Below are 27,862 nucleotides of genomic sequence, written 5' to 3' on the forward strand. Positions count from 1 at the left end.
GAAAAAGAAAACATTGTTTGTATTTCATTAGTCAATACAATCATGTGTTTGATAAACTATATAAAAAAATTTCCAATTCATTTAATTTCAATATCTGTGAATTTCATTTCTGGTACCGAAGGGGTGTTATTTTCTATCTACAATACTTGTCACAAGATCTCTTCCTTTATAAATTCATTTCTTAACCAAATTGGCCAAAATCGTAAATAGAAATCGCAACAGGGCTATACACAGCTACATTATCGTTCAAAATTTTGCACACAACTATCAATTATTTTAAAAGTTTAAATAGTTAGAAATAATAAATATAATCATTTAATCATTATTCTAACACAATAATTGATATTGTTATTACTTTTTTATAAGCACTCAATTAAAAAATATTTTAATAGGCGCACATTTAGTAAACTGTAATAGATACTATAATGTAATAAATATTCTTATGGCATAACTATTCAGTTGTTTAGTTATGTTTTTATTACAATGAATAGTTATTCCTTATAAATAGTTATTCTTTAAAATAAAGAATAAATATTCTTTATCAAAAGTACTGAATATCTATTCCTTCACCTTATGTAATAACTTTTAAAAAAAAATTTCCTAAAAAGCTATTAGTTGCCACATTTTCAAAATGAAAGAAAATAAATTTTCCTTCTTGTTAATTATTAGCTCTATTTTGAACACCCTAAAATACACTTTGACTTAAAATGATTTAATTACACATTCTTTTTATACTCTACTAAATTGTAAATGCATATTCAGAATTTTATTCCTAAATGGTCACCAAACTAATAAATAATAATACTTATTACATTCTAACTTAATGCATTCTTTGTAATACTTATTCATATTCCCATGTAATAATTATTACAATGTACCAAACATGTCTTAGATGTATTGTAAATGATGTAAGTTGGATTTGAAAAGTAGACAACTAAAATAATAAATTAAAAAAAAAAATAGTTTTTTACTTTAAATTGAGAACAAAGTTTACAAAAGCGGATGACACCTGCAAAGATGGCTTTTGGGCCCAGTCCACTTTTCATTAGGCCTTATCCCCTCCCCCTCACTACACCACCCAACCTCCCAAAAAAAAAAAAAAAAAAAAAAAAAAAAAAAAAACTCCCTCACAAAATTAATTCCATTTGGACTCTAATTTCGTATCAAATTAAAAATTCTAATAAAGTCTTGTATAATATGAAAGAGAAATGCTAATGGATATCCTTAGGATAATAGTTAATAATCCATTTAAAGAAAATTTTTATGAGAAAAGAAAGAAAAAAACAATTAATATTTTGATAATTTTTTTTTCATTTCCCATAAAAATAGTGCTAAAACTTTTTAAAAATAAATTGTTAACCATTACCCTAATGACACCCATTTGCATGACACAATATAAAATCAAACAACTTTAATTATTATATGATCAGGTTAAAAAGCTGCCATTTATCCTCAAAAGTTAAATAATTAGAAAATGGTGAACTTAATCATTTAATCATTATTCCATTATTTTAACAATCTTCATAACATGTGTTTGAACTTAAAACTACCTACTATGATATCATGGTTAATTAATAATTACTCCAAAAACTTAAGATATTACAAAATAATGAATTTAACCATTTGACTATGATTCTAACATACCATAACTTCTTTTTAAAGCAATCAAGTGTTAAGACACATAAATTTCATTTTTAGATATTATGTTGTCATACTTTTAAAACTTCTATGATTAGTTATTTTTTTTTCTATAAATTTTAATTATATATGTGTGCGCACGTAATTAAATAAGATTCTAAGAAATTTTGGGCATAATAATAATTCGCTATTGAGTTTTGAATGAAGTCCTATCAAGCTAAATATAATCAATCTTCATGTAATTTTCTATAGGAAAATTTATTATTTGTACCACAATGAGGACTGTGTCAACTACAACTAGTTAGTCATAATTTTGTAGGTTCCAGTTAGTTCAACTAGTATAATCTTTGATGGTTGTATAAGAGATCTGGAGTTTAATCTCCGCCTACACCAAAAACTGATTGGTATCTTGGTTTAATGATAAAGAGCTATCATTAGGAGCAGACACTATAGGTTAAAATTCTCTCAAAAAAAAAGTTAGTCATAATTTTTAGAAACTATATGACAAAATATGGCGTCACTTAAAATCAGCATAGCTCAAAAAACATGCTAGTTGATTAAATATGTTAGGATTCATAGATTAGTTGGTAAAACCTAGTGCCAAACATAGCCCACATTTGGCTTGTATATCAATATCAATATAATTTTGCTATGGTTGAATCTACTTCAAAATTTGCTCAAAGACTATGAGTTTATCATCTTTTGCCCATATACATCTTTTTACATGCATAATGAGTTTCTAAGAGAAACTTGTTTTATTGGAAAGTAGAAATTTATAGCTTCAAAATGAACACAAATTTGATACAATTTGAATTTTAATAAATGAGGTATAGCCATTTGAAGTTAGCAGAACTATGTCATCTCAAGCGACAAGTTTAATAACCAGATTAAAACTTTGCTCGACCTTCACTATTCCCTCGCTTGAGCGAATGTACAGCATTTTTTTCCCTTATTTATTTATTCCCTATTAAGCCGAACCTACTAAGAGAAGTCTTACTTTGCATGTTTTCAAAATATAGTATTTTTTTTATATTTTAATTATCCAGAAACCATTATGCATTTCTATTTAATTGTTTACTATTTTTTTTAATAATTTTTTATTGCTGTTGTCTTTTAATCTTACATCTCAGCTAAAATCTTTGCTATTGTTAAGATGGGCTAAAACAGATACTATTGAGTCCTTGGACCAGACTCGATCTAATGTATAGAGTGAAGAAATGGGGCTTTGGTCATGGAGAATAGAACCTCATAACAGGCCGAAGAAATGACTTTACATTGCCTGTGAGTATGAGACCAAGTTTTTTTTTTTTTTTTTTTTTGAAATGACCAAGTTTTTATTCATTTCTAGGATGATTGGGCAATGAGTATGAAGTGTCAAATTTACCCTAGATTAACCTAAAATCTCCAAAATAAATAAATAAATAAATAAAAATTTAAACTAAGGGAAGTGTTAATAAATGTTCTAAGAGCACTTGTTAATGAACTATTTTAAGAAAGTTTTTATAGAAAAATAAAATGAGTAATTAATATTTTGATAATTTTTTCTATTTCCTATAAAAATAGTGTCAAATCTTTCCTAAAATAGTTTGTTAATAATTGTCCTAAAAGTATCCGTTAATATAACTTTTAAACTAAAATATCCCTACAAGGTTTATTATTTAGGGAATAATGCTAAAGATATAAATTATTTAATTTACAAAAAAATTTACAAACTGCTGATGTGGTGAATGATTATTGATAAATGAAAAAGTGATATTAATCGTGGGTCTAAATGAAAACCAATAAAAGGTTGGTCATATCAACATTTTGTAAAAATATTATAAAATAATTTATAACTATAACATTACTCTTATTTAGGACCCCAACTTAATATAGGTATATAGAAATGAGTTTAAGTTACACAGGGTGTAACTCCAAATTTTGCTACGAGAAATCAATGATTGTAATAAATAAGGGGAGAGAAATCAATTGTTGTAATAAAAAAGAAGAAAAAAAAAAACCCAAAAATATATTTTGGTGATGTATTATTTGTCTATTTTTAACTATTAGATCTAATAGAAATCAATAGTCTAAAAAATGTGTAATTTGAACTCATCTATATATATATATATATATATATATATATATATAAAGGGTTAAGTTCAAGTTACACTTGGTATAATTCTAAGTAATATTACACCACTCAATATTTTTTAATCGGATGCAAATATTGACAAATTTACCATTAGATTACATTATCTTCGTATATTCTTCATGCTTGCAAAATTTCGAGGTGATTAAAAATTAATAGCCATGTCATCAATCAATTGTTAAAATTAAAATTTTTATAATTTAAAATAATACATAAAAGATGAGTTTATAGATCAAATGGTAAATAGCATCCGATTGATATGAAAATTGGCATGCATGTTAAGAACATGTAATTCAACGGTTAGATTTTCAAAATATTAATTCAATAAGAAATTATTGGGTTGTGTAACATTACTTAGAGTTACATCAAATGTAACTTGAACCCAACCCATATATATATATATATATATATTAAGAGTTATACATTTTTAAGGCCATAGATTTCTAATAAATCTAATAGTTAAAAAAACATTAAATGCTAATTGCTTTACACCTATAATAACATTTTTATTTCTCTCTCCTTATTTATTATTTATTTAAAACTACAGGTGTCAAATGGGCAGGTTTGGGGTGGGCATAATTGGGTTGGGTATATAAAACTCATTTACCCATCAAAATCCATTTAACTAATTGTTTATAACCCAAATCCAATCCAACCTAATTATTATGGATAAACCCCAACCCACCCAATTACCAAAATTACCAAAATGTCACTAAAGTGAAAATGACCAAAGTACTCTAAAAATATTAAACATATTTCTTGTACTTTCCCACACTTTCTCACCTACCAAACAGTTGAAATCTACCAAAAATAAGAAAAATACAGAAAAGCCCTAAAAAATCTTACCTCAAATCAAAGAAATACAGAGAAGCCTAACAAATCTAACGCCAATAGAAGCCATACTAAATTTCACAAAAAAAAAAAAATGTAGGATTCTTGGAATCGATGGCTTGGGATCTAAGATATGAGATCATCTCCAGTAATGTAGCCACCATGAGTGGACAACCACCACGAAGCCACCTCCAACTTAGACGAGTTAGAGCCACCGCTTACCTACGATCAACCCCTAAAGAATGACCTGGACGCCGATTATTACAAGACACACTCATTAGCCACGATTTTTCCTCATTTTCCATCATTTTCTCGCCAACCAAACATAGCACCACCAAACTAATCGTGGCTGGAAATGATGTTGACAAGGATGCAAGTGTACTTGCTGATCTTGATAGAATCGCCGTTGGAGAGATCGTGAGGCATGTTTGGTTGTAGCTTGGTTCCGTTGAGGATAGTACCATCTAAGGAGTCGAGGTTGCAAAGGATCCATTTGGGCGACCCAGATCCAGATGAATAATTGATAGAGAGGTGGTTGGAAGAGATGTTAGAGTCTTTGAAGTTGCTGAAGCTATTGGGTTTCCAATTAAAACATGATTGGAGGCCAAGAAAATGAGGGAAAATGAAACGTCTGAGGGCTGGGTTTTTTTTTTTTTTTTTTTTAAAATGAAAAGGGCTAGGTTAAATTTGGGTTTATTCTTTTTGGGTTAAATGGGGCTCAATGGGTTTTTAGTTAAAACCCAATAATCATTGGGTTTAATTGGGTTGATGCCCATTTAATCCAATTAATAATTGGGTGGGTTTGGGTTTAATTAGAATGGGTGGATTTAGGATTTGGACTTACTTTGTCACCCCTATTTAAAACCTCATTAAATTTAAACAACACCCGGCCATTTTTTTTGGGGTTAATATATACTACTAGTCTACTATAGTTTAGTATTTTATAAGAAGCCAGAGCATAACTCTATTTACAATTGAAAGTATTACTGGCTAAAAAAAAGATGAGTATTATACTGACTCACAGTTATTCTTAAGATAAATACTAGGATATTTATATTTGATTTGAACTTGTATTTATTTAGTGTTTATCACGTTGTAATTTAATTTATATAGAATAGAACTCATCAGTAACAATATATATACGGTAAATACTAAATACATATCACTTTGATAAGGTCTTGAAATCAAAATTTTTTATTTATTTTTTCACTACACGGTCCAGAGCTCGCCAAGCAAGTTTTTCTTATTCTTTCAATGATACCACAGAAGAGATCATAGAGTAATTATCGGTGTTTGCCAAGTGCCATGGAGATCAACTGAGGTGGGGAGATATATGTTTATGTTGGCAAAAAGGGACAAAATTAATTATAAGAAAATTTGGTGGGAAAAATATAGTAAAGAAAGGAAAGTTTTTGAATTTTCTATAAGTTAACAAAACATTTAATAAGATGTTGGAGAGAGTTAATGACACTTTCTATCTACCTTTAGATTTAATAGTAATCAACGGTTTAAAAATAGTACGTAACTCTTGTAAAGTTATAACAAGTGTAATTTGAACCCATTTTATATATATATTCCATTTAATCAAAGAATGAACCTATTGTAGCTGCCTCAATAAGGCCTATCCCTGCACATAAATTGGTGGTACTGGTACCATATATTTATTTTGACTATTTTGTAAAGTTATAACAAGTGTAATTTGAACCCATTTTATATATATATTCCATTTAATCAAAGAATGAACCTATTGTAGCTGCCTCAATAAGGCCTATCCCTGCACATAAATTGGTGGTACTGGTACCATATATTTATTTTGACTATTTGACATAACTCTAATGTATACCAAATTTCATCAATATGCCGATTAGTAACGAAAATTCTTTTTTGTTGTAGTTTTCATTCTTGTTCTTGTTGTTCTTAAGCTATGCATACTTTAATTTTCGATGATTTTGAGTGATCTCAATGACCTGGCCTTTTAAATGAATTAATTATGATGACAGCTTTCTCTATCTCAACTAGATTCTTGTATCCTATTGTTAGTTTGTTACATCAGGCCCTTAAATTTGTTAACTGGCAATGAATTATTATGACCAACTTTAAATATCCCACGCACAGCAAAAAGCGAGACCCAAAAAACAAAAATCAAAAACCAAAAAGAAGAAGAAAGAGCTCGTCAAACATCCAAAGTTTAGAAAATTTTGTTCAAATTTATTAATTGACTTTATCTATTCTCCCAAACTAGTTGAGACTTCACAATTCACATCACAAGACCATTAGTCTCTGATGAGTAGTGTAAAATGGTTATAAAGTAACCATCATTACTAAGAACGATCGTAAGCAAACATTAATACTCAGATCTGCAAGTCATTATCTACTTAGTGTTTTCTCTTACACATAATCTGTAAGTCGTCCATCGTATTGATGAGAACATACTGATGAGGCAAAAACGTGCTTTATCAGTGACAATTTGATATAAGTTGTTGAATAAAATTTCAAGAACCTTGTTTTCATATCTATTCTATGTATAATAAAAAAATTAAAAAAAATTAAAAAAACTAATAAATTAATAGTAAGAAAAAAAGTTAACATAAATAACACTAGTCCAACAATTCATGTCAACAGGATATGTAGATTATTTTGACATTGATATTTTTTGGAAAATAAATAATTTTTCACAAAGTGTTTTATAAAAAATTATCTCATTTTCCTATATTTGATAATGACTTTAAAATGAGTTAGAAAATTATATTTTAATTCTTTTTATTAGTTTTGAGTGAGATAGAGTTTTTTTTTTTTTTTTTTTTTTTTTTTTTAAAGAAAATTTTAGCAAAAAACAGCTTATCTCAAGTAAAGCTAAATAAAAGCTAAGCATTCTAGTGTTTTCTATAAAATTTTAGCAAAAAAGTAGCTTATCTCACGTAAATATAAATAAAAGAAGTTAAGAAATTGTTATATAAACAAGAGAAGGCCACAACCTTTAGGTAATAAGAGTCTAAAATTTTATTCTTCAAATTGACATCTCATATTTTTAATAGAAATGTTTACGATACAAATTCCCATTTCTTTCTATTATTGAATTATACAAGGAAAAAAAGAAAAGAAAAAAGAAGAAGATAAATGTAACAAGCGAGGGAAGAGAAGGAATTGGCGAACAAGATACCTGTAATCATTGAGGCATCGTCGTGTTCCCCCACGTATTTCCTCAATCTAAATAACTTTATTTTAGCAATGTCATTGACCTCGCTGAGTCCATAGAAATAAAATTTAATATACCTATCCTGAGTCTGTGTTGTCTGCATGTTTCAATTTGTTAAATACCATGTGATTGTGAATCCCCTGACTATTTTGAGGGGGGAAAATTATTTTTGCAATATAAACATAAAGTGTACATTTTAGGGTTACAGTCAATTTGGTCTTTACATTTTAGTAACAATCAATTTGGTCTCTGTTATTTTTAATTTGCAATCAATTTGGTCTCTACCGTTAACTCACTAACAGAAAATGCTTACGTAGCAAATGATATGCACAGTTGGCACAATTAAAGCTAATGTGGCTTATAAAATAATAAAGAATTTAATTGAAATTAAAAAAATGCCATTTCAGCATAGAAAAAAAATTTTAATTTCTCAAATTTTAAAGAAAAAAATACTTGATTTTTCTTTTCTTTTCTTTTCTCTGTTGTTCTTGTAGTTTCTTGACAAACAAACACAACAAAACTGAATTTAAAAAAAAAAAAAAATAAAAATTCCCTCTCACCAAAATCACACCCCAAAAAATTCCATCAACCAAAAGTAACCAAAAGTAATATCAACAAACTAAAACCATCACAGAGATGTTTCAATTATTTTCTAAATACAATTTCATTTCTTAGCAACCAAACTGAAAAAGAATATATAATAAATATCATAGAGTCATTTCAACAAACACAAGAGCTTAGTGCAGTAAAACCTAGGCAAAACGTAAATAAGAACAAAATGAAATGAAACTATAATACAAAGCCCATAAGAAGTAGTAGATGGATTTTTGTTTTTCCCACTACATTTTCCTCTTTGTTTTTCTCGAGAACCAAACAAAAAACAAAAGGAAATATTACAGATCGGAACTTTACTACCCACTCCAACAACCCACCCTTGGCAATGTCCTCCACCACGCAATTGTAAGCAGAAATCCCAACCCAAATTGACCATTATCTCCCTCCTCCATCTGCCGATAAAACCATCAAGGGTTATACCGGTTTGGCCAAACATGCTCACTGATTCAAGGGTTGAAGAAAGCCATTGCCATGTCGTTGCCATCCACCGGACATGGTTGTGCCTTTTGCGAACCATTTCCATGTTGTCAACATCCATTGAGGACTCTCTCCCCCTCTTCAAGTACAACCCAAATTTGGGTTTTATGTTGTTGACATAATAGATTGATTATGCATAAATCCACTTCAAGGACCCCGAAAGAAAAACCCAACCACTATCCAATCTCCACCAAACCTCTCTCATCCGATGTCCTACCCACGGGTCGAGATGTACTTTATCTTGAATCTTCCATGTGATTTTTTTCTTAAGTTTTTAGTTTTTACATATTTGGTTGTCCAGAAAAGATTTTTGGATGTTTTAATTTTTTTAAAAATATATATTTTTTGTTGATTTGGATTTTTTTAATAATTAAAATGCTGATTTTTCCTTTTTTAATATTATTTTTACAAGCCACATCAGCTTTAATTGTGCCAACTGTGCACATAATTTGCCACGTAGGTATTTTCCGTTAGTGAGTTAAATGTAGGAGACCAAATTGATTGCAAATTGAAAATAACGGAGATTAAATTGACTGCTATTAAAATGTAGGGACCATATTGACTGTGACTCTAAAATGTAAGGACCAAAATGGTGTTTTCGCCAAAAATTATTTTTGCAATAAAAAAAATTAGTCACATTTTTACTTATATTATATGGGTCCGGTTAATGTGTGCCCTTAGGGTACACATTAAACCATATATTTTTTGAAATATTTTCTCAAAAATTGAAAAAATTGTCAATACTTTTTTCAATTCTCAAAAAAAAAAATTTCAAAAATAGTTAATTATTATGTGCCTTTAGGGCATATATTAGCAAAATCCATATTATATTCATGTAAACTAATAGACTGTACATAGTATATACTAAATCATCCTGAACATGGTGAGTTTCAATTAATTCAACTCACTCTAACCAAAAAAGAAAAAAAGAAAGAAAAAAAAAAGGGGGACACAAACTATCTCAAAATAGAAGTTGACACAGGTACTCACCGACACATCACCGGGTTCTCAAATCTATGATTCTCAACCTCTTTTTCACTCTTGCGTAACGTAAGCTTTAATCACGTGCATCACGTGACCAGGTAGTAAAAGTTAAAAAAGAAAAAAAGAAAAAAGAAAAACAGTTACAACGTCAGAAAAACAGTTATGTGAACAAGTGGTTGTCGAAATAGCTTCAGCAATCCCACAAAATGCTTCGAAGGTTCTTAAAGTACACGCGCCTATTAAAGCCATTCAAAATCTACGTTGTCAATCTTAGAGAATTGGCGCGTGAACATGTTAGCCTTAAATAATGTTGTTGTTGTTGTTTTTATTTTTTATTTTTTTGATGTTGTTAAAGATACGAAAATCTTAAAATAGAGTAACTGTTATACCCACCGAGGGTGTCACCTTCAAAAGTTAATACTTCCCCCAGCTACCATCACCGACAATTTGTATGACATGTTTTTTTTTTTTTTTTTTTTTTTTAAATAAACTTTTGATTGAATATATGAACCTTTTCTTTTAATTAGATATATAGACTTTTGTGAATAAGAAATGATATGTTTATAACATTTTTACAATATTTTTACAATAAATCTTAAATGACAGGTTGTTATTGATTGTTATTGTTAAAAAAAAAAAAAAGTAATCTTAATGTTAGTTTCAAATTTGAACCAATAACTACTAACCACCTATGATTTATTGTAAAAATATTGTAGTCAGAGCATCTCTCTTTGTGAATTTAAGTTAAAGGGATTCGAAAATATTACTTTATTTAAAACATTATACAAGAATTAATGAATTATTTTAGAAAAATTTTGATAACAGTCTTAAGAAAAATATAATAAATTGTCAAAAAAATCAGTTTTTTTTTCTTATTAGTTAAAAAATTTTATATTTAATTATTTTAAATGTCAAAAAATCAGTTTTCCTTTCTTTCTCATAAATTAAAAAAACTATATTTAATTATTTTAAAATCACATATTTACAAAGTTAAATGCATTTAGTCAAAAACCTGTTATTTAAACAGTACATACCACAGGGCCTGCTGGCCAAGTGATACCCAGTTAAGTCTTGTGACCTTCAACTCAGGAATTCTAGCTCATGCATAAACAATTACCTAGCAAAATAATAATAATAATAATAATAATAGTACTTTAAAAAAACAAGATATTCAGAGATCAAATATTGTTTACTCTAATTATTGAAATATCAAAAAATAATCATTAATAACTTTCATCACTAAAAAAATTCCTTATTTTTACAACTTTATTTAACTCATTTTATTAATTTTTTTTTAAAAAAAGTTGAAATCCAAATCTTTGTATAACTTCTCCTAAGAACAAATAGATAAAACCAAAAACGGAGCAATGCTCTACTAATAAAATTTTATCATAGCCTTTTGGTAAAAATAAAGCATTGTTCTCTCATATCACGACACTGCTTATGAAAACCAAAAAAAAAGTGAAAATTTTTGAATATTCAAATTTATTATACCCGAGTTTTCACGTTTTCAATTTATGAAAAAGAAACACCGGCCATTGTTTTTTTTTTTTAAGGTTTCCGCTGAGCTTCGTGTTGTTTTGGCTTTAATGAGCTAAAATCTAACGTAATTACACGTCTTTGTCTTAATTAGGTACAATGTTCTTCTCGTATCGGTTATTTCCTACTCTTTAATTCAAACTTTAAATCTTGTTTTTTGGTCAAACTCACCTGCCAATTGCCAAGTCAAAAACGGTTCCCGTTGTAGATTAAAATTCTATCAAATTCTGTTCATTTCTCAACGTTTCTCACCAACCAAACAGACCCAAAAAGAAAAGAAAAAAAAAGACACTAATATTAACAAACTTTTCAGATACCCAAAACTTGATCCTTCATCATTGTTTTGGGAACACTTGAAACAGTTTACACCTATAAAATATTACACTTTCTATTGAAAAAGAAAACCCCTAAAGTTGTAGTAATAATATGGCCATTAATCACAAAACCCCATCTCAATCATCATCCCCTGATGATAAAGAAACTGAATTTGATGATGGCAATGATGTAGACAAAGAAGAAGTTGAATTCTTACAAAACTCAAACCTGTTCTCTTCCATTCTCTCCAACACAAAATGCGCCAACAATTCCACAGTCTCAACCAAATTCTCTTCGCACAAGAACTCATCACTGCAAATCCTCTCAACCTCTCTTTCAAAATCGTGAACAAAAACATGGGTCTTGGAGTTGGAGTTGGAGTTGGACCCACCGACCTTCTTGCTCCTCGCCAAAACGCTCGCCGTAAATATCGCCGACATTCTCCCCGGTGCATTGGCGAAATACCCACGTGGCCCATCGACCAGAATCACGTCCCACGGCACGTCGTACAAGTGGTTCGGCATGTCGTTGATCCCCAGCTTACATTCCGAGAACAAGAGATTCTGCACCGGTCGGCAGTCGTTTTTGACTGCCGATTTCGTGACAGAGATGAGTTCGCTCATGTCGGAGACTTTGGTTGTGTACGACACGTCGTAGGCTTCGATTCCAGGGTGCGACTGCTCGAATTTCGAGACCAAGAACTCGTTCTCGTCTAAGTAAACGGTTCTGCCATTAAAGTTGAGAGCTTGCCAGAGTAGAGACTCGTGGGTGAGGCCGAAGATTAAGAAGTTACAAGTTGGGGAGCAGTGGGTGAGAGTGGTGGCTATGGAGGTGAGTTCAGAAGAGGACATGTGGATAGTGGTGGCGTTTGATGTGGCGGCGTAGTGGAGGAGAGCGTCGGAGATGGAAGGTGGGATTGGAGCTGTAAAGGCCGAAGCTTGGCTTGTGGGACTGATTGAGGATGGCATGGTTGAGTTAAGGAGAGTGATGGTGAAAGCTAAGGTGAAGACTGTGACTATAAACACCAGCCACAACCGGTGTGTGGAGGAGAAGGAGGAGGAGACGGCGCCGCTTTGCTTGTGGATTGATGGGTGGAGGAGTATTACTTTTGTGTTGGTGTTGCTCTTCATTTTTGGAGAGAGAGAGAGAGAGAGGGAAATTGCTTTTGATATTTGCTTGGAAGTGAGCGAGGGACAAGAGAAATCACGGAGGAAATTTGAGTTTAGAGAGATTAAGGGCACGAATCCCAAATGGGTGAAAGTGATGGACCTGGTAAAGATCAAATGTGGGGCCTGAGTTTTTGGAAGAGAGGGGTGAGGTGGGGGACGAGTGGGAGCAGGTCATAAAAGGAGGGAGTGAAGGGCTTACATGTGTACGACTGAGTGAAGTGAAAGAGACCAGGTATCTATCTATTGATGAGGTCGTCGGTGGTTTTGTTGTGGGTTTTTTGAAAATTTTGAAGGGATACTACGAAATTTGGAGTCCCTCTTGTAAGGGGAAATGAATAACCTTATAAAAACAAAATAATACAAAGTCACGGGAAATTGGGCATAAATTGAGGTTGTGGTGGTAGGAACAAGCAAAGGATTTGTGGAAATTAACTTTTGGCAAAGATGGAAGCTTGTTGGCCTCACTTTTTTTTTTTTTTTTTTTAATAAAATAAATGGTTAAAGGAGGGTGATCAATGTAGTTTTCCTATTATTAATGTAGTTTTCCTACTTAGGTGCATTCTAACTATTTTTGAATTAAGATCTCACACTACAGCTAATGGTATTGGAGTTGCAACACACTACTAGTTGGGGAACTCGGACCTATGTCTTAAGGCATGTTGGCCTCATTTTTTACTAGCTTAGCTTAGCTCAAAGTGTGTTGACAAACACAGTACCAATTAAGCATATAGCTAAATAAATGGCCGTTGAGCTAAGCATTAGAAAGACCATGCCTTAAGACCATTAGAAAATAGAAAGACCATGCTTTCAAAAAAAAGAAAATAGAAAGACCATGGATTTTTTTTTAGGACCATGGAAATTAATTTGTCGTACTTTCTAAATAATTTTTTCATGTGAAAGACCGAAAGGAGAGAGCATTGCCACTAGTGTACCTAAGATGAACTTGAGGGGGAAAGAATGCTAAATTTTAGGAGTTCTTTTAGTTTTTAATTTTTTAAATAGGGGTTTTTTACTTTTATTCAGATGAAAAAAGAATAAAAATGCTAAATTTTAGACAGTAAAAAGATGAACGTGAATGAAAAAAATCCTAAATTTTAGGAATTCTCTTTTTGAATTTAAAATGAAATTTTTTTATTTGACATTTATAACCTTATTTCTAAGAAAAGTTATCATTCATTATTGAGAGTATTTTTGAACCACATTTTTTTAGGGTCAAAGAGGAGATTCCTCTTTATATATAGTATAAATAATTAAAATTTCCATTTTTTGATGTTAAAATTAAATTTAAAAAGGAAATAGATATTTTGAATTTTATTAATGTCTTTTAGAATTAAAAATATTGGAAAGGAAAAGAAAAAAAGATATTTTATTTTTGCCTTTAAAAAATGATAAAATTGAGTGTGTGGCTTTAAATTAAATTAATTGTAATATCATCAACCTTTTAGGTGATCATTTATGAAATAATTTGGAGTACGACTATAGAATTGACAATAAAATGTACGTTTTGTTTATTTGATTTGCAAGTATACAAATTACTTTAAAAATGAGTTTGAAATTGATCCTCCCTCCAAACTCAATAGTTAATTAGTTGTTAGTAATTTATATTGTTATTTTTTTTTTTTGACAGTAACGATAGAAATTTATATTGTTATTTTTTAAGTAGGTATAACTTCTATTATTATAAAACATATTTAATTTATAATTGAGTATTAAAATCCAAAGATATATTAAAAAAATTACAAAAAAATAAAGCATTCATTCATCACCTACTTTATCTTGCATCTTTATTATCAATATAGCCAAATTCTTATCAATGCGGATTGTTGCCTTTGGCTAATTTAATTTATAGAAGGTACATATAAAAACAACACTATGGGTGTGTTTGGATCCACGGCTGCGTTTTTGGATCTGCGTTTTTGTTCTTTTTTTTTTTTTTTTTTTTTGGTTTTCACGCGTTTTTGGAGTAGTGCGGTTACTGTTCATTGAACAGTAACTGCAAATCTTGCCTTTCTGCAGTGAACAGTGCACATGTGCACTGTTTACGGACCCACAAATTTCATTTTTTATCAATTTTTTCATTAAAAATGGGTCCCACAGCACTATTCACACATTTAAAAATTATTTTGCTACAGTGTTTTCAGTTTTCAGTTTCAGCAAAATAAGTTCTATCCAAACGCACACTATGTCTTAAGTTTGTTGGAGACTTCTTAAAAAGACAAAAATGAAAGTTTGTAGGAGATTCGTATTCGGTATTCAATACCAATATCTGTCTCAAAATACTGCTCAAGTTCAAAATAAAATATCGACAAATAGAAGTTGGCTATCTAGCTTTTGCCTTTATCTATCAAACAGTGAGAGTTAATAGTTTTTTTCCCTCTCTCTTTGAAGTTTGAACTAACAGTGCATCAAAGGCGAACTAGCTTCTTTGATATTTAGATTCATATCTGTGTTCATCCAACAAAGTTGGGTTGGGTGTGGAAACTTTAACATGAAATAGTGAAAATAAAGAAGCAAAGTTACCCGAATTTATGAGACTGGATAGACATAAAAGTGTCAATTTTTCAATCAATGTTGGATTGGAATGGAAAAGAAAGTACCTAACAAGAGCGCCAAGGTTGTTAGGAAATGACAAGCACCAATTCCGCATTCAACGGCCATTTATTTAGCTATATGCTTAATTGGTACTGTGTTTGTCAACACACTTTGAACTTTGAAGAAGTTCTGGGAATTTTTTGAACCAAACGAGGAATTTAGCTTCCACGTGGGTACGTACACATGCTTTTCATGATTATGGATAAAATTTGATTCTTTATACATCATATGGCTCTATGATGCTGTTCAGCTTGATAGTTCATCTATAAAATACAATTTCACTTTTACTAATGACATGAAGGTTATTTACAAATCAGGGAACATTACTTGATTTTATAATTAAGGAGAGATTGGAATAGACCCGATAGAACGTAGTTAAAAGATTAATGTGTTTCTATAGTTTGTATAATTGTTATGTGAAATAGTGATTTTTTATTGGATTTGTTTGTAAATTTGGATGTGAAATACTGTTAGGCATGTGAGTGGTAGATTTTTGTGTGAAATTGGAATTGAAAGTGTTTCACGGACGTGCTTAATCCTGCACTGATTCAGATGTTGACATGGTTTAAATAAAACCGTAATTATAATTTTTCATTAATCTTTTTTTAGGTATATCATAGATAAGATTATTGTGACAAATATAATGAGTAAGTTTTACAAAAGTATGATGAATTTGGTTAAGAGGATATTTACAGTTGTGTTGAGATTTTTGTTTTTTAATATTCTTGCCCACTTAGTCTAACGTCCACGTATCAATGATTCAATATACATAAAAAGAAAAGGTTAAGAATTTATGATTTCATATTCAAACTCCTGTTATTATTCCATCATTAGGTTTCTACTTTTAACCATGATATCTTTTTGGTATTTGATTGCTAAAGCAACCATGATTTCGTTTTGTTGGGTTATTTTCTTGCACCCCTTAATGGGCCATTAACATGTCATCCTTCTGTTCGGAATACCATTGTAGGCCATAAACTAGCTGGTATAGTTCCCCACCCACACCCTCTCAAAAAATAAAAGTTACACATAGTAAAGAAAGGGTGTTCACCAAACTGTAAAAACTATACTAAAACCACTTGTAAAATGATATAACCACATTGCATTGCAAGTAATGTAGTATGGTTTGCGGTTTTATAATAAGAAAACCGCACAAACCGCACTACACATGCTCTATATATTAATATATTTATTTATTTATTTTTAATATTAAATATATTATTAATAGTTCAATAACTCTATTTAAAAAATAAAAAAATAAAAAGTTCGATAAACCTAGCAAGTGTTGACTAGGAAAGCTAGCCCAAAATAAAGAAAAATTAGCTCAATAGTTTAAAACTTGACTCAAAATAAAGAAAAAAAATTAGTTTTGAACTGAATAAGAAAAATTCAAAATTTAAAAAATATGCCGACAGCGTAGAGTCTGAGACACACAGCTAAATTGATTTTGACGGGATTTCAGGTGCATTATATACGGTAGTATTAAAAGTTACGCATTATAAGTTCGAGGCACACAGCACATTTCAACTATAGCATATACAGAAGTACATAAGTCATAATGTACAACAATAATTAGTGATTGAATAACTTGTTCAAAAAATTTTCCGTTTGTTCTGCACAGTAAAAGGATAAAACTACAGTGCAGCAATTCTACACTTTCTGGCCAAATGGCAATTATTATGAAGCAACCTCCATTCTCCGTAGGTGGAATTATTTAGACTTAAAGAGTGTAGGGTCGAGGACTCCGGGCCCGGCGGCCAAACCTCTAAGATAATGGGGTTCACGGACATTATTGTTCAGAAGATATTATAGTTCAATGGTTCCATGTACATTGTTGTAACTTGTTATATCCCCATCATATTTATGTCTGTAAATTTTCTCTCTCCACTTTCCCTTGTGTAATGTGGCTCTTATTACCTTTTTAAATTTTTATTTTTTAACATGTAACCTAGATTTATGGTCGTATAATGTCAATTTTTTTAGAAAAAAAAATTTTTGAATGAGTGAGTTTTCAAATGAGGTTAATAATTATGAGAAAAGAATAGCTTAGGGAAAAAATGATAAAAGAATCAAAATCTTTCAATTATTTTCAAGGTAAATATCCGGTCCTTACTCCTTTAGAGAGGGAGAGATAGTTTAATTTTGTTAGAGATTTCAAGATTCAAGACTCAAATCTCTTATATTATTAGTCAATTTTTATTGTATTATTATCATAGTAAAAGTTCATTTTGCAAAGTATCTTCAACTACAACTTATAGTGCAAGTAATCCTACTTATCCTAACTATAATACAAGTATGTAATCTAAGGTTAATTGAGTGTTATCCTAGTCTTATCAACTATATATTTTTCAATTAGTTAACTATAACATAGAGTTCAATAACATAAATATATAGGGATTTAAAGTTTTAGTTGTATATATAGGCGGTGAAGATAAAATTAAATTAACCCTTGTAAAATGATACATTTATTATTAGAGAGTCTTTAATAAAATCATTTGTCGTCCAATAAAATATTTAAGTTTGAATTTTGCTTAAACAAAAAATTAATTAATATCTTAAATAGATCATAAATATTAATCATTTTGAACCTGACAACATAATTTCAAATCTAACATTTACATAATAAATAAGTAAATAAAAAAACCCTTTGCATTTTTGGGGAAAGAGTGGGCTCGGTATCAATCATGCTAGAAATTGGTTTGACTTTTGTTGTAATTTATTTTGACATCCACTAATCAAATTTTTGGTGGGATTTCTCATTCATGTATGAAGATTCTACGTTGAATTTCTCATTTTGACATCCTCTTCTTCTTTCTTTTTTTTTCTTTTTTGTTTTCTCTTTCTCCTGCACGCTACCACTCTTTCTTCTTCTTCTCTTTATTTATTTATTTATTATTATTTTTTTTTCCCTCTTGCACGTTGTCTTCTTCTTTCTTTCTATCTCTTTTTTTCTTTTTCTTTTTTTTCTTTTTGTTGTTGTTGTAAATATCCTAGTTGATGGCTTTCTCTTGTTTTTCTTTTTTCTGGGTTGGATGACTAGTGATACAGTTGGATAGAATAGAAATTTGGCTTTTCTTTTGTCTAGATTTTATGGGTTTTTATATATAAAAAAAAAATTTATGGGTTTTTCTTTTCTCTTGTCTCAACTAAAAAAAATAGCAATTTGGCTTTGATTCAGTTGGGTTTGCATTGTTCAGTGAATTGTTTAAGCTAGCTTGGACTTGCAAAAGAGAGAGATGGAACGAAGATAAGAGATAGAATAAATAGTCAAAGGCCTTATAGCTGAATTAACACCTCCTCATGCACAAAGTGCTTTGGGGTCTAGGGGGGAAAGGGTTCGAGCTGCGGGGTTAGCAGCATGTTGTAATTATTTCTTAAAAAAAAAAAAAGATAGAATAAATAAATAAATAATTACATTTTACTGTTTATGTCAGAAAATTTACACTATTTCTCAAAAACACATACACATACTAAATATACAATTATGTTTTTTACTTTAAAAAAAAAAAATGTTATTAGAAATATAGTACCGAAGACATGTTTTGCATTACGAGTACTTTAAACATGTGTTTTTACAACACTTTTTAAACTATAATTTTCACATCATCTTAAATAACAATACTTAAAATCTCCTATCAAACATGCCCTAAACGTCAAGTTTCAATACTTTTCTAAAAGTATTATCTAGAAATACGATATAGTATAGTTAATGTAAAGATCTCCTGTATCCATAACGTTGTAATTTTTTTAATTATTGAAAGTGCATGGGATCAACTTTTTCATTAACAACGAATCTACATCCTGATTTCAAAAATACAAATTGGAAATGAATGATTGCTAAGTAGACAAGACTACAAAAAGTGCAATCCCATCAAGAAACTTTTATTAAAGTGAAAATTTTGTAACCATAATTCTATCATTTCAGTTTGTTTAACATATACTTTTCCCAAACACTATGCTTTTTGGTCTTGCTAAAGTTATCCATAATGCTGAACTGAGTTGGACAGAATCATGATGGAATCTCTAGATTAACTATATGATTATTGAAATGATATGGACCATTATTGGTCTCCCATGCCTAACCAAAACATGGTAGAGCTGTAGGGCCAAGCACCTCTAAAGCCTGAGTATTAGACCAAACTAAGCAGCAAAAGATGCTCGAAAGTTACAGTTACCACACAACTTATCATTAAAAAAAAAAAAAAAAAAAAAACTCACTATCAACCCTATTTTACCATCAAATAAATTATTAGAGTACGAGTATTAAACGTTTTATTAAAAAAATAAAATTTCTATTTTTGACATATTAAAAAGTTACTCTATTTAAAAAATTGCTTCGGGGCATGTCACTTTTTGCACTAAGTGAATGTTATGATTTTCATTGAAATTGAATTTTGTGCCTTACAAAGAAATTTTATAAATAGATTGATGTGTTTTTTTTTGGGTACAATTTCCACAAAATTCAACAAGATGCCTATCTGACATTCATTAGTCCATAGATTCCAAACTACCTTTTAACTCCTTATATTAGTGTGGGCCTTATTGGCCTGGCCTTCTTGGGTTTTGGGCCTCCAGCTTGAGGAGCAAAAAACACATGCATCGGACCGTTTGGTCCATGGACACCAGCCTTAAGTATGGGCCAAGAATCTCACTCAATCGGCCATCTGCCTTAAGGGCATTTCTTTACTTGGGCTTTGGGTTTTTCAAACTATGGGTTCACAAAAGGTCCTGAAACAGAGGTATTTATATTTATACTTCCCTCTATCGAGTATTGACAAAATGACACTTCTCCTCATTTGAAGTTTGAAAAAAACAGCACTCCCCTCCATTCCCTTAATTAAAAATATATATATATATATATATATATATAAAATATTTACTTCACAAAATTTTAACCATGGTTGGTGAAAACATAATTGATAGATTTACAACAACTTCTACACAAGCATAGACAAAAAAGGTATGCTTCTTCTGTACATATTTTTTTTCACATTTTATTTTCATGTCCCTTCTTCAGATTTCAATAACGGTGGGTTTCAAGTATTGAGGGGACATACAATTATTGCTTTTCTAAATTTCAATTTTTAGTTTTTAGTTTACAATTTCAAAGCATTATTTGGAAAGTTGTAGTTCAGTCTCTGGAATAAAATTTTAATGAAAGATGTTTTTGGCAAAGAATCAAGAAATTTTTTTTTTTTAATAAAAAAATGTAGGCATTTTCTAGAAATTGTGATGGAATTTAACCAAATGGCAGGTCAATCCAAATTTTTTTTAATGTCAAGTTAAATGTCTTTAGTAAACAAAAAAATGGTAATTATCCCTTATATTTTGTGACCCACTATTTTGCAAAACACTTTAAGTTCTAGTACTTAGCATTCACACTAAAAGTGTGAAAATTGCTAAAAACCTATTTTTGCAACAAAACCACCAAAAAGCCCTCTCCATCAATGTTGTCAAACCTAAATTATGGGTTCTAATTAGCTCAACTGGTAAAGTCTCTGATAGTTAAATAAAAGATCTGGGATTCAATCACCGCTACACCAAAAACTGATTGATATCTTGGTTTGATAATAAATAGTTATTATTAGGAGTTAACACTATAGGTTGAAGCTCTCGATTAAAAATAAAATAAACCTAAATTTATTTGATAACTTGCTACAGTAACTTGCTACTACTAGCTACTACTGTAGCAAGTTGCTACAAATAAAAAACTATTTTCTCTTTCGTTCTCACTTTATTAAATTAGTCTCCCCTCTCTCTCTCTCTCTCTCCCTCTCTCTCTCTCTCAAGTTTGTGCTCTCATCTTACGCTTAAAAAAAAGGTATGTGTTTGGCTTTATGGAGCTTAGTTGTGTTTGACCCGGATGATGACTCGACTCGAAATAATTGATAGGCTAAAAATGAATTGACCCATTGTGATAAATTAACCAATTAATTTAGTCAAGTGAATTAATTAAGTTAATTAACATGCAAACGTGTGGTAGCACAAATAAATCACCAATAAACTAATTATGCAACGGAAAATAAATGACACGGTAATTTATTTACGAATGGGGAAAACCTAACGACAAAAACCCCACTGGGTGATTTTCAAGTCACTACTCCCGAAATTCCACTATTATCACAACAAGCGGTTACAAGTAAAGGAATCTCAGTACCTTATACCAATCTACAGTTAAACCCTTATCCTAATACCCAATTGGACTTGTTCTATAATAACAATTTCCCTTTTTGATGCACGGCTCCTAAGTACGTGTCTAACCAATACGCGAATCCTAGTACGCGACTTCAATCACCAACTAGAGAAGGTTGTTGGCTGCAAAGTTCTTCTGTTCATCCCAACGATGAAGATCAAGAAAATGCTTGGTCACAAAACCCTATGATGCACATACACAACAACTTCTTCACAAGAAAGATGAACTAGGGCAAAATTTGTCTCCGGTTACAAATTGCTTGAACAAACTTTGCTCAACACTTGTGCAACTTGTGTACCCTTTGACGGCCCTTAAAATAATTCTTTTATATGTCTAGGGTTAGAAGAAAAGAAGACCCAAACACATAATCACGGATCAGAGTCAAAACAAAATTAAAATTCTGTTTTTCATAAAACTCGACAGATAGCTGTTTGTCGAGGCCCTGTCGAGCCACGGAGCTGGAATAGCTTCTTAAGCTCGATGGATAGCTAGCTGTTAAGCTAGCTATCGAGCTTTAATGATAGACACTTTTCAGCTTGAATCTTGAACAGACTTGCATGTCTTCAATACTTGATTTTGAAACACAGTTTCTTGAAATATTAAACACATCCTAGATCTATCAAAATACAAATAAAGTGCGTTTTGTCAAAGGATAAGCCAATTACATAAAATAGTGACATATGTTCTTAACAAGTGAATTACATATGTTCTAACAATAATGTTGCATGGTTTTTAATGGGAAATTTTCTGAAATTTAGTCCATTGTGAATCATGTGCATAGGATATAGAAACTGTTATTTTGGTGATTAGAGTTTTCTTGATGTAGTTTTTGAGAGAGAGAAAAATTGTACTACCGCACTTGTATTTTTTTTTTTTTTTCTGATAATAGTGAAATTCTTGTAACTTTGTGGACGTAGGCAAATTGCCGAACCATGTAAATACTGTTTTGTGCGTGTGATTATTTTTCTTTGATGTGTGTTTTCTCTATTTTTTGTTTCTCATAGGTTGGGAATTTCATGTTAATTCCCTACAGTATGTGCTCTTATTCTTTCTCTTAAGTGGTGGCTAGTGGTGGTTAGGGTGGGTGGGTTAAGGTCAGGCTGGGGTTGAGATCCAACTGGGGTGGGTTAAGGTCGGGGGTGGTTGGGATTGAGGTCGAGTTGGGTTGGTTTTTTTTTTTTTTTTTTTTTTTTTTTTTTTTTTTTTTTTTTTTTTTTTTTTTTTCCGCTATTAGTGGTGATGAGGTTGTGGGTTTGGGTTTGTGATTTGGTTGTAACTTAGGTGGGTTGTTTTCCTTTTTCTTTTTCTTTTTCTTTTCCCAATTATTGGTGGTTGATGGTGATGAGGATGTGGGTTTGGGTTTGTGATTTTGGTGAGTTGTTTTGTTTCTCTTTTTCTTGGGCGTGGGTGTATTTTTATTTTTATTTTTTTTATTTTTAAAAGATAGAATTTCTACTTTATTCTAATCTAAGTATATATGTGTGTGAAGCTCCTTCTTGGAGACTTAAACCTCGGTCTTTGTCCCCCACACCCTATAAGCACTTATATTTGTGGAGTGACCATCGCACTAAGGGTATATGGTGGTGGTGTGAGTTTTCTTGGATTGAGAACAAAGTGTTAGGGTTGCTTTAGAGAAAGAGAGAGAGAGAGAGAGAGACAAAGATAAGAAGGGAGACAAAGAAACATACTGAGAGAAAAAAAAAATTTTAAATGAATTGGTAAAAAAAAAAAAAAACTTTTAATGTTGGGTATATTATAAAGTGATGTATTAAAATAGATAAAATAGTGTTTTGAATTGTTAAAAGCAAAAAATTTTAACATTCTTGATGTAAATGCTTTTACAATACTTTTCTTCCTGAGAAATGAGCAATTCTTAGGTAGTCTCAAAGTGTTTTGAACTCTCACAACAGGGATGGGGCCTTCACCCTTTGTGAGAGCTTGGAGCACTGTTTCGATACTATCTAAGTTTCCTGTTGTGAGAGTCTGGAGCATTGATCTGAGATTTCTTAAATTTTCCCCTCTAGAAAGAAGGATCACCAGGCAAGTGTCGGAGGGGGTTTCCACCTCATCAAAATCATCCGATCTCTTGGCATGTGGAAAATCTGTCATCGAATGGTTCTCCCAGTTGCTCAAGGGATGAACCAAGGGGTCCACTAATGTTTTACATCGAATGTGGTGAACCTATCAATTTCTTTTATGATAAACACGTGATGAATCTAACATTAAGGATGCCTTGTGCTGAACCTTACCTAAATCAAACGTTCTTTTTATGTAATCAACACCTGCAGGTAGAGACAAAAAATGCACTTGTAATGCATGCCATTGTGACAGGAGTGCAGTAAGGACAAAGCTGTATAGAGAATTGGTGAAATGTTTAGACATCTTGCCTATAACCTGATTTTTAATTATTTCGTGATCCATAGCTTAACTAGTATTTGTTGGTGTTTTTAACTAAGACATTCATATGAATATTGCATTTATATATATTATTTATTTCAAAGACCACCGCCCAAAAACACTGCCAAAAGCACAAAACCGTAAAACCAAGAAAAAGTATACACACACAGGTTTTGTCAACAAATTTGACACTGTTTGGTATAACAAATTGTTGGTAATAAATCAAACAGTGCATATGAGAACCAAGGAATGCTTGCTACTTAGCAAGTGTGAATAAAGTTGTAAATTTTTTATGTTTACTTTAAAACAAATCTCAACCAACCCAATACAAAGGAGAAAATTGAGGACCTGACAGACTTTAGGAGATCACCTCGTATATCGATCATAGTGTTCATACACGTGCTTTTATATAGTTTAAGCGGACGGATTGTGTTATGTGATTAGTTGTAGAATAAACCAGAGTCGAGAAACTCTTTTTGACTTTGTAATCAATGGGGAAATTCATCAAACACAACAAAGGCTACCAAATTCCCACAACTTCAGTAACAAATCCTTCTGTAGTGCTTAAAAAATAATTACAAATACATGTTAAAAGTAGTAAAGTACCACGTAGAAATTAGCCAAAACTATTACAAATTTACAAACGGAGTGCCAGCAATTCTGACAAGAGAAAAGCAAAAATTATCAACTTAATAATATGTGGTCATCTCAAGCACAAGAGGCCTCAATTATTTGCATCACAACAAAACAAACAAGCATAATAATGATAATTTGACTTAATCTTGCTTTCTTGATCCGCCATATGACCTCAATTCTCCAATCAAAACACCCAAATCAGTGTAAGATGAGCCCCCTTCTTCAACAGCCCTCTTTGCCATTTCCCCTAGTGCCCTGGCTCTGCCTCTTCTTTCCTCAGCTTTCTCACCCACCATTACCTCCTTCACCGCCTTCTCCAAAGCTTCTTTTTTGATATAATCTCCCACCAATTTAATCCATTGCTGAGCACCAACTCCAACCCCAATCTTCAACACATCAGTTATCAACTTCTCATTGTAGAACTGCTCAGCAAAAATAGGCCATGTTACCATTGGCAACCCAGCACTGATTCCTTCAAGAGCTGAGTTCCAACCACAGTGTGTCACAAACCCACCAACTGATTCATGTTCAAGAATCAAAACCTGGGGTGCCCACCCTCTGATTATTAGTCCTTTACCTTCCATTCTTTTCTCATACCCTTCAGGCAACCAATCTTCCTTATCTCCTTCTTGCTCACCATCATTGTTGTCCTTCCTCACAACCCAAATGAATTCCTGCCCAGAACCCTCAAGGCCTAACGCAATCTCGCGTAACTGAGAAGCTGGGAATCTTGAATTTGTACCAAAACATACATAAACAACTGAATTGGGTTTCTTGGAACCAAGCCATTTCAAGCACTCATGCTCATCAATGGAGGACTCTGTTCCTCTCTGTGCTTTCTCTTCAGCATTCCTATTGCAAAGCGAAACTGGGCCTATATGCCAGGCTTTCCTTCCAATAACATTCCTGTAATGATCAACATAAGCAGGCTCAAGCTCGTAAAAGCTATTAACAAGCATGCCAAAGCTTCGTTTTTCAGTTTCTTTAGCTCTATCCATCATCCTTGTAAAGTCATTCTCGAAACCCAATCGTGTATGATCCGCAAGTTGCAAACTTGTCAACTTGATCTCGTCTGGTAATCCAGGCAACACAAAGGGTTCAGTGTCGGATTTGACAGTTTTGTGGGGCATGTACTGTTCCACACAGTGCATAGCACACATAGAAAAGAAGCTAGTTCCATGGAAAATCAACCTCGGAATTCCATGCTTTGATGCTATATCTGTTGCCCAAGGGAAGAACATATCAGCAACAAGTCCATGTGGGTGTAGTTCTTGTAAGAGATCATCTAGAGGCTGTTGGAGCAAGGATGTGGCGGCGAAGAATTTGCGGTGAACTTGTAGGTCGGTGACAAGATCGAGATTTTCGAAACCTTCAGGGAGGCCAACCTCTTTGGCAGGAAAGTGAATGATTTTGAGGCTGATTTTGGTGGAAGAGTTTTGGATTTTGTCTAAGGTTTTGGTAAAGAGACGTGCGTTTTTAGGGGTGGTGATTATGGTGGTTTTGACACCTCTAGCTGAGAAGAGCCTGGCTATGTCTAAGGTTGGTAACATATGGCCATGTGCCATTAGAGGGAAGAATAGGACATGAAGCTGATCAGATTCACCGTTCATGGTTGTTCTTGTTAGATGTTAGAACGAAATTGGAGTAGATTTCAAGGAGAAACTGGAAGCTTTGGTTTGAAAACGAATGATAAGGCTTTCACCCAAAAAAAAGCGAATGATAAAGCAGAGAGTTGGCAGATAATAAAGAAAGCATGTAGTGGAGCTCACATCCCAGCCCACTTGTATAGGGAGCTTGGCCCACTTTTACTTGCAGCAAAGAAAAGCATCAAGAGCCTTCTTTGAAATGCCCTTCTCTCAATTGTCAAGAATTTAAAGATTGTTGACATATTGTCTCGGGTATCCCTCATTTGCTACATGTGAAAAAAAAGAAAAAAAAAATTGTATGTTAATTTTAACCTTTTAAAAAAAAATTAAAACTAAGACAAAAAGCTATATAAAAAAAAAATCATTACTTCTTGCCAAACATACTCTAAAACTCACCATTTTTTGGATTCACTAGAAACTAAATCTCAATAAGAAACTGGTTTAGAAATTTCAAACAATAAATATAAGCTTAATGGGGTGAAAAACAATGTACATGACCATTATTTTATGTTAGTTGAGATCTAATGACTAATGAGGAATGTTAACTAGTTTTAAATGTGACTTGTTATAATACACACACATATATATATATATATATATTAATAAGCAAAGCAGAGAGAAAATCTAATTAGATTTTAAATTAGAATTCAATTAGAGTCTAATTTTGCGCCACGAGTCCCATATAATCTAAACTTTTAAATTTTTGCGTCAAGTGAGTTAATTCAATGTAAAAATTAGATTTCAATTAGAGTTTAATTTTGAACCATGTATCTATCTAATTTAAGTTTTTAAATTTTTGTGTCAAGTGAGTTAATTCAATATAGAAAACGAGGTGTCCAATATAAATAAACCATAAAAAAATAATCATATATCTAACTATATATATATATATATATAATTATAGGAAAAGAGAGTTTGAATGATTTTACATTTATGAGCCATTTTTTTTTGTGTAACTAAAAATAATTTAAATTTATAAGTTATTTATATAATATACAATGACTATGTATGGTTCATTACTTATTAGGTTATATATATATATATATATATATATATATTAAAACAAAGTTTAGAGAAAAATCAATTGGAATCAAAATTAGATTTTGCTTTTGTTAGCTTTCCATAAATATTAAATTGTTTAGATTTTTGCTATTATTTTTTCTTCAAACTAATGAGCATATATAAATATATATATATATATATATATATATTTATATATATATTTTTTTAAACTATTTCTATTTAGATATTTTGTATGCAAAAATCTTGAACCTAAAAATTTGTAATTAAGCTAAACAATCCTATGCACCTATCCCCATTCAATTTAGAAGATATTATTAGACTAATCTATTCTTTTTATTTTGTGTTGTATTTAGATAATTTCATGTATAATGATTGTAAATTGATATTGTATATGTAGTATCCAATAGAGATTTTCAAAATTATATACATAATAGCAATGTAATGAGAAATTTTTTTTTTTATTTATTTTTTTTTTTTTGA

The 27,862-nt window shown here is 31.2% G+C and overlaps 2 protein-coding genes across 2 annotated transcripts; both read right to left on the reverse strand.

The window, feature by feature from the left end:
- Nucleotides 1-11,613: 11,613 nt before the first annotated feature.
- On the reverse strand, nt 11,614-13,085 carry LOC126706145 (protein IRX15-LIKE-like). Its single transcript, XM_050405446.1, has one exon. It carries the CDS (start codon nt 12,854-12,856, stop codon nt 11,864-11,866), a length of 993 nt encoding a protein of 330 aa, XP_050261403.1. The 5' UTR covers nt 12,857-13,085; the 3' UTR covers nt 11,614-11,863.
- An 11,520-nt stretch (nt 13,086-24,605) lies between these two features.
- LOC126705441 (scopoletin glucosyltransferase-like) lies at nt 24,606-26,451 on the reverse strand. The gene has a single exon (XM_050404464.1). The coding sequence runs from the start codon at nt 26,321-26,323 to the stop codon at nt 24,854-24,856; it is 1,470 nt and encodes a 489-aa protein (XP_050260421.1). The 5' UTR covers nt 26,324-26,451; the 3' UTR covers nt 24,606-24,853.
- Nucleotides 26,452-27,862: the final 1,411 nt, after the last annotated feature.

Source organism: Quercus robur, chromosome 11 (genome assembly GCF_932294415.1).
Source record: "Quercus robur chromosome 11, dhQueRobu3.1, whole genome shotgun sequence".
Lineage (NCBI taxonomy): Eukaryota > Viridiplantae > Streptophyta > Magnoliopsida > Fagales > Fagaceae > Quercus > Quercus robur.

Coding starts and splice junctions, on each gene's coding strand:
- LOC126706145 (XM_050405446.1), bottom strand. CDS start 12,856: ATGAAGAGCAACACCAACACAAAAGTAATACTCCTCCACCCATCAATC.
- LOC126705441 (XM_050404464.1), bottom strand. CDS start 26,323: ATGAACGGTGAATCTGATCAGCTTCATGTCCTATTCTTCCCTCTAATG.